Below are 16898 nucleotides of genomic sequence, written 5' to 3'. Positions count from 1 at the left end.
AGTAGGGTTTCTCTTTTTTTTTTTTTTTATGATATATAACTAATCAAGGGCTTATTACGTGCAGACTTCAACATCGGGCCAAACGTAACATATGGGCCAAACGTAACGTATGAGATTTAAACTAATCAACAGCCCATACTAGTAATCCAGGCCAACTCAACATCGCAACATATGGGCCAAACGTATAGACTTCAATGATTTGGTGGTTCGACCCAATTCATACACACTTATACACGTTCACTCGAACCCATTATACGTATACCAATTATTCACAAGTGTTTGCTATTTTTTTTTCCTTTGCCTTACGGAATATAAAAGCGAATAACGAGAAACAGGATCACGTGACAAAGATGATACTGACCTTGAAAGTACGGGTTGTCACATCATCCCCAACTTGAAAGAAATTTCGTCCCGAAATTTGACAAGTAGGCGCGAAGGAGTGAAGTGATAAATCAAGATTGTTGTGGATTTTGCTCAGGTGCTACATCATCCCCAACTTGAAAGGGAATCTCGCCCCGAGATTCACCAGTTTTGCTTGATTCCGCTTTATTTTTGGGAAAGAGATGAGGGTACTTTAATTTCATCTGATCCTCGCGCTCCCACGTGAACTCCGGTCCACGTCTTGAGTTCCAACGAACCCTCACAATAGGAATACGACTGTGTTTACGCACTTGACCTCACGGTCCATAATCCCGATGGGTCCCTCTACAAACTGCAGCTTGTCGTCGATCTTTAACTCTTGTAAAGGTACCGTTAATGGGTCGTCAGCATAACATTTCTTCAACTGCGACACATGAAATACATCGTGAACATTACCCAGCTCAGTAGGTAACTCCAATCTATAAGCCACCTTACCAATACGCTCCAGAACCTTAAACGGCCCAACATATCGTGGATTCAGCTTGCCACGTTTCCCAAAGCGCACAACCCCTTTCCTCGGTGAGACTTTCAACATGACTCGGTCATTCACTTCAAACACTACCTCTTTAGCACGCTTGTCTGCATAGGCTTTCTGACGATCACGAGCAGCTGCCATACGTTCTCTGATCTTCACGATCTTATCTGAAGTTTCGAGTACTATTTCAGGACCTGTGATCTGACTATCACCTACCTCAGCCCAGCAAAGAGGTGAACGACACTTCCTCCCGTACAGTGCCTCAAACGGTGCCGCCTTGATACTGGTGTGATAGCTGTTATTGTAGGAAAACTCTACCAACGGTAAGTGCTTCTCCCATCCTTACCCAAAATCAATAACGCATGCCCGCAACATGTCTTCGAGCGTTTGAATGGTGCGTTCACTCTGACCCTCCGTTTGTGGGTGATAGGCTGTACTCATATCGAGGCGTGAGCCGAACGACCTATGCATAGCCTGCCATAACTCCGAAGTAGAACGAGGATCTCGATCGGAAATAATAGAAGTCGGCACTCCGTGCCTAGAAACCACCTCTTTAAGGTACACCGCTGCGAGCTGCGAATATTTATCTGTCTCCTTGATCGCTAAGAAGTGTGCTGACTTTGTGAGACGGTCGACAATCACCCATATAGTATCGTTCCCAGCCTGTGTTCTCGGTAACCCCGTAACAAAATCCATAGCGATCTGTTCCCATTTCCACATGGGTATCTCCGGCTGCTGAAGTAGACCCGAAGGTTTCTGGTACTCTGCTTTGACCCTAGCACAAGTCAAGCACTTACTCACGTATGTTGCAATGAGAGCTTTCATATTCGGCCACCAGTACAAAACCTTGAGGTCCTGATACATCTTATCGGACCCTGGGTGAATAGAATATCGTGACTTGTGTGCTTCGTCCATCACAAGCTCTCGAAGATCACCAAATAAAGGAACCCATATTCGTTCCAGGAAGTAGTAAATACCGTCAGACCGTTGCTCGAGCTTCTTCTTGTGTAGACCTCGTAATCCTTCAGCCTCGATATTTTCTTCCTTAAATGCCTCAATCTGAGCTGAACGGATCCGAGCAGGTAGATCAGAGTGAATAGTAAGCTGTAGGGCACGAATACGCTTCGGTTTTGGTTCTTTGCGGCTAAGAGCATCCGCCACCACGTTAGCCTTACCCGGGTGATACTTGATAGCACATTCATAATCATTGAACAACTCTACCCAACGACGCTGACGCATATTCAATTCTTTCTGGTCGAAGATATGCTGAAGGCTTTTGTGGTCCGTATAGATGGTGCATTTCGTGCCGTATAGATAATGCCTCTATATCTTCAGTGCAAGGACCACTGCTCCACACTCCAAGTCGTGTGTTGTGTAGTTTTTCTCGTGTACTTTCAACTGACGAGAAGCATAAGCTATCACCTTCTCGCGTTGCATCAACACGCAACCGAGGCCCTGAATCGAAGCATCACAATAAACCACAAAATCCTCGGTACCATCTGGTAGAGATAGAATTGGCGCGCTGCATAATTTTTGTTTCAAAAGTTGGAATGCATCCTCCTGATTCGCTCCCCAAGAATAAACTACCTTCTTCTGTGTTAATGAGGTGAGTGGCTGAGCAATCTTCGAGAAATTCTGAATGAAACGACGATAGTACCCTGCTAGACCGAGAAATTGCCGCACCTCCGAAGGATTCTTTGGTGCCGCCCAATTTCTAATGGCGTCGATCTTGGCAGGATCCACATGTATGCCCAACTCATTAACTATATGCCCCAGAATATGCACCTCCCGTATCCAAAAGTCACACTTCGAAAATTTTGCGTACAGTTGCTCCTTCCTCAGGAGTTCTAAGATGAGGCGCAGATGTCGCTCATGATCTTCCTTGCTCTTGGAATAAATTAGAATGTCGTCGATAAAAACGATAACGAAATCATCAAGGTATGGCTTGCACACGCGGTTCATGAGATCCATGAAGACCGCTGGTGCGTTGGTCAACCCGAATGGCATAACCAAGAACTCGTAGTGACCATATCGCGTCCGAAACGCTGTTTTGGGAACGTCTTCTTCTCTAACTCGCACTTGATGATATCCCGACCTTAAGTCGATTTTCGAATAGAAACTTGACCCTTGCAGCTGGTTAAACAGGTCGTCAATACGAGGCAAAGGATAACGGTTTTTAATCGTCACCTTATTGAGCCCACGATAATCTACACACATCCGGAAAGACCCGTCCTTCTTCTTCACGAATAAGACTGGGGCTCCCCAGGGGGAAGAGCTAGGTCGGATGAAACCCCTATCCAACAGCTCTTGGAGTTGGTTTGATAATTCCTGCAGTTCTCCTGGTGCAAGACGATAAGGAGCACGAGCAACTGGGGCTGCCGCTGGGGCAAGATCAATCTGGAATTCCACCTGACGATGTGGAGGTAACCCAGGGAGTTCCTCAGGAAATACATCAGGATATTCCCGAACAACTGGAAGATCCTCGATCTTCCTTTCATCAGACGATGAGTCGGTAACAAGAGCTAATATAGCAGGATAGCCCTTACGCAAATACTTCTGGGCCTTCATTGCCGAAACAATACTGACTGGGGCCCCGCTGCGATGACCCTGAACTGATAAAAATTCCCCACTGAAAAGGGGAACACGTATGATCTTCTCCTTACAGAGAATCTCCGCTTGATACTTGGACAACCAGTCCATACCAACAATCACGTCGAAGCTTCCAAGAGTAATAGGAATCAAGTCAATGTCGAAGACTTGACCCAGAAGATCGATTTTACACCCAAATAGAACATGTGTAGCTTCGATTGTTTTACCATTTGCGATTTCTACTAAGTGTTTCATTACAAGAAGTGTAGGACTTGACCCTAATTGGGAGCTAAACTCTAAAGACACGTAACTCCAGTCGGCACCAGAATCAAACAAAATAGAAGCAATAACACCGTTTACCGAAAACGTACCAGTAACCACGTTGCCGTCGTTCCGCGCTTCCCCAGCTCCCAGCACAAACCCGCGCCCACGCGCAACATTACCCCCGTTATTTCCCGCATTGTTGTTCCCGTTACCACCCCCTGTGTTCTGTCTCAGCTGAGGGCAGTCTCGCTTGAAGTGCCCCTCGGCCCCACACTGATAACACCCTCTCTGAGTACCCTGAGCTTGCTGAGGCTGTTGCCTACCCGTCTGCTGCGCTGGCTGCTGCTGAGTTGGAAGTGCGGCCCTACAATCCCTGGCCTTGTGCCCCGGTCGATTACACCGATGACAAACCCGAGTACACTGCCCCTTGTGATGAAAATCACACTTGTTGCACAAGGGTAGTTTCCCCGCATATGATCCCTGCCCTGATCTGTTACTCGAGTTCTGATTCACTGATGCTGTCTGACTGAAACTGCGGGTGCTGCCAGTATCCGTCTTCTTCTGAGGCTGTGCAGAGTTGGACCCCTTGTCTGCATCGTTCCACTTACGCTTGCTGTCTATGGCAGGAGTAGTAACTGTAGTAGCGGTAGTAGTAGCAGTGGTAGTAGAAATACGCGGTGGTAGATCCCCGCTCTCCACCTCCTGATCAGTGATTTTATACGCCAAACGAACGATCTGGGTTAGGTTGTTGAGGTTTGCGGCAGTGACCAAACCCTTTACTCGTGGAGGTAACCCCTTAATAAACAACTCGATTCTTCGTGGCATGGGTCGGGACAAGTTTGGACACAAATCAGCTAACTCATATGACCGCTTCACATACGCCTCGATTTCAGACCCCACCATTGTCAGATGATAGTACTCATTCTCTAACTTCGCTATTTCATCTCGAGGACAGTATTCCTCCCTCATCAGTTCCTTAAAATCATCCCACGTAGTGGCGTTCGCTGCCTCAATACCTAGCAGTTGGACCTGGGCATTCCACCAGGTCAAGGCACCATCCTGAAGCGTGCCTGCTGCAAACTTTACCCTATCCCCAGCTGGGCAGTTACATATCGCAAATACTGACTCCGCCTTTTCGAACCAGCGTATAAGTCCTACAGCCCCTTCAGTACCACTGAAGGTCTGTGGCTTGCAATCCATGAAAGTTTTAAAAGTGCAGACCGGTGGGTGAGGCTGATTTTGTGGCACCGGCTGACCAGCCTGATAAGCTGCCAAAGCTGCAGCCACCTGGGCGTTGAGTAATGCTTCTAGCTCAGCTTGGGTCATATGGATTTCGCCACGCCCACCACCGCGGCCTCCATTACGTCCACCACGACGACCTCCACCACGTCCGTTCATGATTCTATAAGTATGGGGAGAAGTAATAAATTAACAGACTATTTCAAGCAAATGTCAAGTATTGCTATAGTATTCACAGTTTTCGAGGTTCTAATACAACATTGACTAACAATGCGGGATTCCTTTTTCACACTAGTCGAGATTTACTGGGACTCACATGCACCCCACGTTGCTATTATGTGTGCACCCATAATAATAACCTGATTTGCATGCTTATCTCAGTTCCTCCCTACTCATGTTAGAAGGTTTCCCCTAATTCATACAGTACGACCGTCGGTATCACAACATAGATCATGTAAACACAAGAAGAGTCCTACTTTAAAAACACGTAGTATGGACAGGTAGCATAGTAATTCGTATTGTAATGGCATGTGTGTGTTCGAGTGTGATATCAATCATGAGTATGTACTAACTGTATTATACAATAGTAAACAAGAGACGAACCTTGCTGCCTGGAGCTGAGTGTCATGGTCCATGTCGTATCAGTATGTCGTATCAGTTCAGTTATAGTCTGGTTTTATAAAACGTTTTTAAAACCAATTCACTATAACCAGTGGCTCTGATACCAAACTGTCACACCCCCAAAATTACCACCTAGGGAGTGTCCCTGTTAGGCGTGTGACGACTAGCAATGAGCCACCAATTACATTGAATCACAAGTTTGAAATAGAACTTCGTTGTTTAAAAATAATAAAATCCCAACATACATTATTCAAAACCCATAAGTTTAGCGGAAGCATTAATGTAACGTAATATAAGTGTTATCCCAAACGAACATAGTATAAAAAGTCTGATAATAAATCCAGTAAGCAACCATGACCACTCACGCCCTCCAGCCAGCAAGTTCCTGCTTTCATAGTACCTATGGACCTGCGAGCATGTAACACACGTATCAGACAAAGCTGGCGAGTTCACAGTTTTAGAAAACGTTTGTTACCCGGTGTATGTAAAACAGTTTAATACCCAATGCAAGTAATATTGTTAATATCTCAATTCCAAACACGGACGGCTCACGGACTGCCCTTCCCACGTACTCCTATCTAGTACTGGGCCAGACTGGGTCATTAGTTCACCTCCGTCCTCTACAGGCACGGGGTGAGGGTGCCAAACCTAAGTAGCGCTACTAACTAATACCCGATGAGGGACTTACAAAAGATGATAGGTGAGATCATTAACCAATATACCCGTTTTTACCCAAAGACTCATCCCCTCCCATGGGATACCCACTGACTGTCCCCAACCACTGGGACGCATGCTCGAATGTAGTGAACTCACCTTCGGTTTGCTCGGTTAGACTAAGTGCCCGCTTAACCGTTAATCAATCAAATCCTACCGGGTTTACAAAGACAGTTAGTTCGGGGTAATCACGCATTTATTCACATAAAACATTTCAAACAATCCATGTATCGCATATTAACACACGACAGGCAAGTACTTCGATTATAGACTATTCACAACACTAATTACTGTATCACATTCCCTTTACATTCGGATCATAAGTGTTCCATGTTGCCACACTTCCGAATAATGCACCGGGTGTTATATAAATTCGGTTCGTCATACGGCTCCCAAGTCAACCGCTCCAGCCGTTAAACACGTTCGGCTGGGCCGTTCCAACCACTTAACCTACTGATGCACCCGGCCCATTACCCCAAATCAAAACATGCGCAGCCCATAAATTCACATGAAGATTATTGTTATGTTAGTAACCACCTACTGATCCATTAGATACATGTAATATTCATGGGTATGCCCGATTACTAACCCATTACAGATCAGAACCCATTAATAACAATCAACTCATAACATAGCATACATTCTGTCCAGCCCACTAGGTCCATTTAGTATTGATCCAACATGTCATGCTAGAATCGCAACAGTGGTCGGACTTGTAAATAACTCATACAAATCAATTAACCTATCATGAATTTACCTATACACAGTAATCACATCATATTCAAAGAAGCATGGCACCTTAATTCGGTTATCTTATATCATCAGCATCACGTATCATCATTAAATCAACATACATATATATATGTATATATGTAACTCGTTAAATCAAGATTATGTATAAACAAGGTCACACTTAACCGAATTCACCTTTCATTGATAAAAAATAATCATCCACCTCATTTAATCATACATATAAAAATATGTGCACCTTAATAACAATACAGATATGATCACACATAAATGCCCACAATTCGATCATAATATTATCATTCATTATGGCTCATAATTTCAGCCCATGTGACTGTTTGGAAAGGTCCAATAGTGTTGAGAATTTGTGGGTTTAGATCAGTATGTCATTATTGATTTCCTCAAAAGCAATTAGTGATCTCATATGGCAGCCTTTGTTTATTCAAGTGATGGTCAAATTCATACATCATCATCATCAGCAACATAACTAATAATTACTATTGGCCAACATAGCAATTAATACACAACATGAAAGAAATCAATAAATGAGGGCCACTAACCACCGAAACCTTGACCAATTAGGATGCAATCTCGAATAGGGGTGGGGGCTGCTCTGCCGTCGCAAGTCAGGGAAAAAGAGTAGGGTTTCTCTTTTTTTTTTTTTTTTATGATATATAACTAATCAAGGGCTTATTACGTGCAGACTTCAACATCGGGCCAAACGTAACATATGGGCCAAACGTAACGTATGAGATTTAAACTAATCAACAGCCCATACTAGTAATCCAGGCCAACTCAACATCGCAACATATGGGCCAAACGTATAGACTTCAATGATTTGGTGGTTCGACCCAATTCATACACACTCATACACGTTCACTCGAACCCATTATACGTATACCAATTATTCACAAGTGTTTGCTATTTTTTTTTCCTTTGCCTTACGGAATATAAAAGCGAATAACGAGAAACAGGATCACGTGACAAAGATGATACTGACCTTGAAAGTACGGGTTGTCACAGTACGAGTCAGACATCGACTTAGTTATTTTTTTTCTTGGTTTTACACATAGGCTCGTGGTCATATGAGATACATTTGCCTTTCATCTAACATGATATATAACTAATGAATCCCCCGCCGTATTGCGGCGGGTGGTAATTCTAGTTAAAAATAAACAAACATAACATAACATTAAGACATTTTCTATATTGATGTGTGAAAATTGTATTTCAGAAAATCTTAAATTTAGGACTCAACAAATAAACGACACACGTACGGTAAATATACCGATCGCAGTATAGTATACCTGATAAGATCGGATATCGAACCTAAGGACCCTATGCAAGTACTCTCAATAAACAACCATCGTCGAATAAATGTCAATTTTTAAAATATATTTTTGGGTTTTTAATTATCTAATATTAACTAATATTCTTAACTAATAACCTAGCACGAATACTAAGACGAACTAAACTGGGTCGAAATCAAATGGTGGAAAGCAACTACCTAGGCGTAGTCTCCTACTAGTAAACTTGCACACTCTCAAAATTGGATATGTTTTTCTAAAAATACGTCTAATAAGGGTTTGCTAAGCACACTAGATCTCCTCCCGGTCCCACTAATGCTACCCGACAATCCTAAACTAGGCGTTTAAAATATAACAGTTTAATGGTTTCGGTTCATCTCCCGGTCTCACCTACTAATATGTTAAGGTCTCCTTCCTAGGGCTGTAAACGAACTGAACGTTCAGCGAACAGTTTGTGAACCGTTCGGCGGGAAGTTCGTTTATGTTTGTTTGATTAGCTTAATGAACGAACACGAACAAAAAATTCCGTTCGGTTACCTTAACGAACGAACACGAACACAGGTCTTGTTCGTTCGACTGCGTTCGTGAACGTTCGGTAATATGTTCGGTTACGTTCGTTCATGTTCGTTTGATTATATTAAAAAAAAAATAAATAGTAAACATTAAATGTAAACATATTGAAAAAACTTGAAACCCTATTTTTTTGTAAGTTAGCTAAAGTTTAGACATTCGAAGATATTTTTGGGAATAATTATGTTTAAGCTAGTTAAACTTGATTCATCATTTGGTAATATAGCATAATTCTTGTGTTTTGATTTATCATTTGTTGGTTATATTTAAGTACTTATATCCAATGTTTAAGGATAACAATGTTTTTATTTTGTATTTTCAAGTTAAATGTTTGTTTGCGATCGTTTTGTATTGCTTGCGTTCGTTTGTGTTCGAGACCAGTGTTCACGAACTGTTCGTGAACAACTGAATTTCCTTAACGAACGAACTCGAACATAAACTTATGTTCGGTATGCGTTCGTGAACAGTTCGCGAACATGTTAATTTCCTTAACGAACGAACACGAACATGGCATTGTTCGTGTTCGTTCGGTTCGTTTACAGCCCTACTCCTTCCAGTCTCACTAATCACAGTTCATCCGAAGATGAAAAGAGGTAATCTATCAATTTATGGTTTTAACTTGGAATGCTAGGAACTAAAGGCTACTAGTTCAGATCTTCTCCCGATCTCACCTAAACCCGTATACTATAGAGCTAGACAAACCAATACCTTATCTCCTCCCGATCAACACTTGTTTTAGCTAAGACAGTACTCGTTCCTAGGGTTTCTCATAGACAAGAAACCACGAGCTCGGTTCACAAACACGAAGTAAGTGATAAACATATGAAACTTATATAAAATAATACGGAATCAGTTAATAAAGATTCATGTGAAACTAATATATAATCCGAGTCAAGCAAAGCACGCATACGTATTAAAGGCGAACAATAAAATAATTCTTTACCAAAGCATTAAATATATGAAAACCAAATAATAAAAACCGAGAGTATAATACGAGTCTAACTAATATTCACCATGACAACAAATAGTTCAAGAAAATTAGCAGCTCATGGTGAGTAAAAACGAATAAACAAAGTTTAATAAATTCAAGTACATCATGTTTAATAAACAAATAAACAAACTTTTAATGTTAATATCTAACCGTTTGCAAACTTGTACCTTCAAATAATCTTCAATCTCGATCCCAAATTTCGTTCCTCGTTCACAGCCATCGTAAGAATAGGTTCTTCCTCTTTTTCTTTCTTTTCACAAATATGTATCGCGTGTGTGTGTATATATATATATATATATATATATATATATATACTAGTCACGTACCCGCGCGATGCGGCGGGAGTGGCAATTTACAATAGTATAATTGTTTACCGTTAGTTTATCCGTCGTCTCGTGATATATTGTATAGTACTTAAGTTAGTTTTCTTATTCGTGATATGATGGCACTGGTTTTTCTGTTAGTTTATCGATTCTTTGGTGATCTTCTACAAGAAGAGTACAAAACAAGGAAGTAGATGTAATTAAAAACAAGAAGAGTTCAAAATAGTCAAGTAGCTGGACAAAACAATAAAAACAAAATGTGGGGAGTCTCTTGTATCTCTTCCTGTTTTACCAATACATCCGTTCGCTTATGACTTTCTTGCATCTTCTCCTCTACTGTACCAGATTTCAACACATAAAAAAAATGTTAGACACTTACAGTGATTTAAAATAGTAATTAAAAGGTAATTTCTGGAAGCAAATAAGGCACAACATCTACTAACTTACCTTCTTTTTGATAAGGATGCGATTAATTAATCACGCAACACTTCCTGGTAGACAACATTTGATGTGTAAACTCCGCGTTGTTTGAATTCTTTGGCGAGATGTACCAACACCTTCGTACTTTGTCTTGAAATCCCTCTTGATAACGCGACATAAAGTTGTCCATGTGAAAATACAGAATCCGGTAGATAAATACCAACGTTCGGAATTGTTTGACCTTGAGCTTTATTAATCGTCATGGAAAAGCTAAGTCGAATTGGAAATTGTTTTCTTTTCAGCTTGAATGGGAACATGTCATCTTCAGAAAGGGTTAGAGGGATTCTTGGCAAAAAAACTCTTTTTCCGGCATGTTGACCAACTGCAATTTCCGCATCAATAACATTTCGCATGAAACCCTTACATATCAACCGCGTGCCATTACACAGGCCATGTGATGGATCGATATTACGTAACAATATTATTGGGCATCCAATTTTTAAATGAAGCTTATGAGGCGGCAATCCACTAACATTTAGCGAATTTAAGAACTCGACCGGATAGAAGTTGCGCTGATCGTCTTCAGCTTCATCAAAACTGTAATAAACTTTTTCCTCCCCTTGAAAAATTTCAATCATTTGATTATTAATCTCGTCAACACTATCATTTTTAGTGGACAATATTGCTCTAGAGATTATATAATCTGAAGAATATACATTATCTTCAATTGATGGAAAGATGGCATGGATCAATTCTTTTATAGCGTTTTCTTTGTTGTTGCACTGAATTGTCATGTCATCGGGTATGCGGATATAGTTTCCTTCGATTGGTTCTTCAGTTCCATCGCCGACTCTTAAAAGAAATTTAGAAAACCATGGATCTTTCAGCGCTCTCATATTTATGGTCAACCGCATCTTCTTAGTCAAAGACCAAAGAGGTGACATTCGTACGCTGGAGTCTACAATCTGTGCTCGAGTGCCACGTTTGATAACCGGCAACACCTGTCTGAAGTCACCTCCCATAACCATTATCTTTCCACCAAATGGGAGACTAACACCTATAATGTCTTGGAATGTACGATCGACTGCCTCTATCGCTTGTCGTTTAGCCATCGACGCTTCATCCCATATGATTATTTTGGCAGAGCGAATCAGTTTAGCGGCCCCACTCTGTTTTTTAATATTGCACATTGAATTATTTTCAAGATTAAGAGGAATCTTGAATCTCGAGTGAGCCGTTCTACCTCCTGGCATATTATTAGCCGCTGCACCTGATGAAGCTGTTGCGAGAGCAATAAGACCACGTGACCGAATTTCAGCAAGCAAGGCAATGTACAAAAATGTTTTTCCAGTTCCACCTGGACCATCAATAAAGAACACGCCTGGAAGATCATTATCAACATGCATCATGATCTCATCAAACACATTTTTTTGGTCCGGATTAAGTGAATGTTTGGCACTCAAGTGTTCAGGTTCCAAAACAATCCCATACTCTTCTTGTAACTCACGATAACCTGCATCTTGTAAGTTAACATCGTCAGTTATCTTAGGAAGGTCGAATTCATTGAAATTTTTACCCATGGATTGTACCAAGACACTTATTTCGGTAAGAACCATATTTTGAACTCGTTCTATACTTTGACAGTGTAACCGATGATCTTCAGATAGTGAATCAAAGTGGTCATTCCATAACTTTCGAACATCTCCAGGTTGGCAAAAAATCATTATGGTCGCAAATAACCTTCTAAGAGCATTGGGAAACTGAAACGTAGAGGCTTCTTCGAGACATTGTGATAGATATTCATCGTCTTCTATTAAGCCTAACTCAAGAGCTGCTTTCCGAAATGTCGCACACCGTTGACCATTAACTGTGCAAAGATGTTCGAAAGAAGTAGGCCCTCTGACATTTGACAAAAGTAGGCGTAAGTAGTACCTTTCTCCTTCGGCTGGATTAGCGGAAACGATACGACCTCTTTGTTTTTTACCGAAACGACGACTCCAACGGCGTGTGCTTCCATTCCAAGTATAGTGTTTTGGAAAATCTTTATACAAATGTACCCTTGCTGTTTCATCGTTTCTATTCTGATCAAAAAATGCTGTTAGCATGGTTCTCTTATCCCTTTCCCTATCAACAATATTAGGCATCAAGTCATCATCTCTAAATCTAACCATCTGATTATTTGGGAGATGAAGTTGTAAGGCTAGAACAGCAGGAAAGATTTGAGAAAGAGAGAAGGAAAAAATTCGCCACATAGCCTCTGGGGGCGATATGTAGCGTGCATCTTGAAATCTTTTTATCTCATTAATAACAACCCCTGGCTCATCATGAGACGTGAAAAGTCGGTACAATTCCTCTGGAATTTCTAAGTTTGCTAACAAGGTTTTCCCACTCATACAACAAAAGGTATCAAATTCAAATTGAAATCGTTTTGCTCCACAATTAGGACATGCGGCTCGTTCCTTTAAAACACGATGCTCTCCAGGTACACCATTGTAAACAAAATTATAAGGATCATCTTCTACGCTCCCATGTTGGAGGGAAGGTTGATCAACTACTTCAGCAAATTGGGGTAATAAAGTACGCGGATGAATTTGAATACCTAAAAAAATTGGTGTATTAAGTAATGAAGGTTGTAAAAGATGTCAAGTTCGAAAAAGAAATCTTTGTTAAATAAATAGAAACCTCGTGATGTTCTATGCCTGACTACGTCAATTACATCATCTATCGGGGTTTGGTTGACTTGACTGCCATTTGAAATACGCATTCCATTATCGTTTGGTGTATTAGAACATCCTTCATTGTACTCCTTGCATTTTGTAGTAGAAACACTTGAGGCGTTCTCATTTGTTGTTTGTAGAAATTGAGTAATATTAGTTTGTAAACTTCTTAACGGTGTCCTTTCTGTTGACCTATTATTCATTAAAGATATTGATGAAGCACTTTGGGGGGCATCACCACTCCCAAATTTAGATACTTTGTTATTTTCTTTGCGTGCAGCATAGTATCTTTTTTGATACTCTTTTCGTTTTTCAGCTTTAGTAGATGCACTCGAGCTAGAAGCATGATTTCGAGTGTTTGAGAGTCCATTAGTCATTGTAAATTGAAAAAATGACAAATACCTTGCAAATTAAATAAAAGAGAGTTATCATAGATGATGAAATTCTCAAATCATAACAACATTCCAACACATAACTTAGAGAAAAACAAACCGAAGGATAACATTGAAATACATAATGATAACATTAAAATACATGACTTAAACGGAATATCATGACTTAGAGAAAAAAAAAACACAAATCCTTAAAACATTGACATACATAATGATAACATTAAGTGAAAGCCAATCTAAATACTTGGTGAAACAATGGTCTGCACAAACACCGCACCCTTAAAACCTCGAAACCAAGAAACGGGATAAAAACATTCGAAGGGCTTCATATCCATTTCAATTGTAAACAACTTCCCTAATTTAGTCATCACAAACCAATTACCATTTGTCACATAATGTGTTATATCGCACCACAATGACAATGATATCGGGGGGATCGGAGGACATGATAAGACCTTAATCCAGTAATCCCCTTGTAGTGTCCATAGGTCAATTGTCATCTCAAACATGCCAGTGCTAGCAAACATGTGAAGCACATTTTTTACATTAACTAAAACACCTTGAACCATTCCATTAGAAGGAACGGGTGGAAAGCTTATCTCCTTGAACTGCTCCGAATTAACATCAAAACAAATCACCACATTCGTACCTCCAATCCAACATTCGCAAACAGTGAAATATAGAGTACCACCACAAAATGTGCCAGCTGACCAATTGAAATGAGGGCTTAGGTACTCTTGTCTTGTTATGAAAGGAATATTTCTCCAAGAGTCTACTTCCCTAGAATAAACATAGACACTAAGTACACCACTCCTACGCTTTATATGCAAGACCTTGTAATCATCGTCAGCGTCAACGTACAAACCAATGGCATCAAGGTTATTTATATAGAATCCATGAGAATCAGGGGTTGACAAACGCTTGAAAGCAATAGTTGTTGGATTCCAAAGAAGCAGCTCGTATGTATGATTCAAGCAAACACACAACAATCCGTTCAAATGTGAAAGTATTGAGACATCATTATTTTGGTGATGGAATGGAAATGTAACTGTTGAGCTTGGACCATAGTCATTGTTATTAGAGATGATTGGACGAACAGAACACGTTAGGTCGTCAATTAGTAGAACTCTCTGGTTAGATGAAACTACTGAGCGAGAACAATGTATCTTTACGAAATCTTGTGTTGACAATAACGCATACCATTGCTTACATACACTCTTAGAACGACCTACATCCTTTGCTGGCAGCCTCGTTAATATCTCAAACACGATTGTATGAGTAGGAAGGTCAGCCATGGTTATACCTTCGTTTAATACAGATAATGATTATTTAGTTGTCCAATCTAAGAAGATTATACCTTGGTGATAGATTATAAATACTTCTACAATTACATCAATATGAGGGAAACAAAAAGCAAAACACGAAACACCAAGAGAGACTTTAATATTCAACAACTAAACAAATAACAACACCAAATGTTTCTAACTTAAACACAAATTGGATAACGATCCATAATTTACATATCCCGTGCCTCGACCATATCCGGTTCGTACGTAATCGTACTCAACTCCGTAGACTTCAAAATATTAACTGAAATAACAAATAAAATATAACTTTTATTAAACTACATGAGCCATTAGATCTAACTAATTATTAGAATGTTCATGTGTAAAGCATAACATACTATCTGGTAGATGAACCAACTTGAGACGTGATACATATATGATGGACCTTTGTTGCACGGCTCGAATGGAACGTATAACATCGGAAGGCTTCAGGGCAGACAAAAACAATTGTATTGTGTGACCACTGTATATTACGATTTTGGGTTAAAGTTCTTCTAATAATAATATTTTCTTACATATAACGTAAATATTATGTTTGTAATATGTTAATAATAAATAATAACGTACGTCTTATCTTGAAGAGAAAGTTCAAAACAACATCGATCACGTTTGCCTTCTATTATTCTCCTAACCACATCTAAAACCAAATCAGTTAAATCGTATAGACCATATATAAAGTTTTATATATTTAATAAAAATTATAGATAGAGAATTAATATGTACCAACAATATCCATTTGAGGTCTCCTGTCATGCTTCAATTCTGTAATGGAAGGGACCAATGGATATAAAGAAGCACCCCTTGGAATCGTAAGCGTAAGTGAAGAAAGCTTTGTATATTCGTTGATGACAATTTTCTTCTCGGACCAAACTAACACGTAATTCTGGTACTTTGGGCACTCAAGATAGTTGAGATTCTCAATTTGGAAATGATTCAACGAAAAAAAACCACCCATCAATGACGCGTCATTATATTTGTGTATCAAATTTTGTGGGACGAACGCAACAATTTTTTGTCTCTAAAATGAAAAGAAATTTAGTTGTGGAAAAACGCTTATATAACACAAAGTAAATTAAAATAATGTTCTTACGTGTTGATCAAGAAATATAACCACTAATCTCTTTCCATCGACGTCATGCCAAATAAACTCCACCTTAACAAAGATTATATTATACCATGCTCTATCATTTGTCAATGATGAAAATTCTTCAACGGAAAAATGATCAGACATATCCTATTAAGTGTTCAATATTAGTTAACTAAAAAAATAAAAACTCCAGAAATAAAATTTAAACTAAAACATGATTAAAATTAAACAGCAACAAATTTAAATTTAAAGTAATACATAATTAAAAGTTACATAATTAAAAGTTACATAATTAAGATTCAAACTAATTCGAGAAAAAAAAACTACAGTCATCATAAAAGTTTTTCTAAGGTTCCCAAACCATTTTTTCATCCAATGGTGGTTCGTAAACCGCCCCAGGGTCAGTTTCGTACCCTTCAGCCCAGGTCGGTAGTTCTTGTGTTTGACTATAGTTTTCCACATAAGGGGGGTTTGAAGGTGGAGGATGCATAGGAAGTGTAGGAGTGTTTGGCACCGGACGATGGCACCCCTCAATTTGTAGTCCACCAAATTGTAGTTGAGCGAAGGTATAGTCATACGCCCAATTCAACTCTTCATCCGTCCAACCAAATGGATCATCATATTCAGGGTTTGCCAATGGAGGTGGGGTTGAAACCGAAGGTGGGGTTAAAACCGG

The 16898-nt window shown here is 39.9% G+C and overlaps 2 protein-coding genes and 1 long non-coding RNA gene across 3 annotated transcripts; all 3 read right to left on the bottom strand.

Moving 5' to 3' along the window:
• Positions 1–5936: 5936 nt before the first annotated feature.
• Positions 5937–7707, bottom strand: LOC110911408. The gene is made up of 3 exons (XR_002576936.1): positions 7630–7707; positions 6422–6475; positions 5937–6016 (listed from the first exon to the last, which is right to left on the bottom strand). It is a non-coding gene; the product is annotated as an uncharacterized LOC110911408 (long non-coding RNA).
• A 3026-nt stretch (positions 7708–10733) lies between these two features.
• Positions 10734–13774, bottom strand: LOC110914295. Its single transcript, XM_022159097.1, has 2 exons — positions 13363–13774; positions 10734–13279 (listed from the first exon to the last, which is right to left on the bottom strand). The coding sequence occupies exons 1-2, from the start codon at positions 13772–13774 to the stop codon at positions 10734–10736; spliced, it is 2958 nt and encodes a 985-aa protein (XP_022014789.1).
• Positions 13775–14025: 251 nt separating this feature from the next.
• Positions 14026–15084, bottom strand: LOC110914294 (putative F-box only protein 15). Its single transcript, XM_022159096.1, has one exon. It carries the CDS (start codon positions 15082–15084, stop codon positions 14026–14028), a length of 1059 nt encoding a protein of 352 aa, XP_022014788.1.
• Positions 15085–16898: the final 1814 nt, after the last annotated feature.

This window comes from Helianthus annuus, chromosome 15 (assembly GCF_002127325.2).
Source record: "Helianthus annuus cultivar XRQ/B chromosome 15, HanXRQr2.0-SUNRISE, whole genome shotgun sequence".
Lineage (NCBI taxonomy): Eukaryota > Viridiplantae > Streptophyta > Magnoliopsida > Asterales > Asteraceae > Helianthus > Helianthus annuus.
Note: the sequence above shows the minus strand (reverse complement) of the source record. Positions and strands in the feature narration are given on the sequence as shown.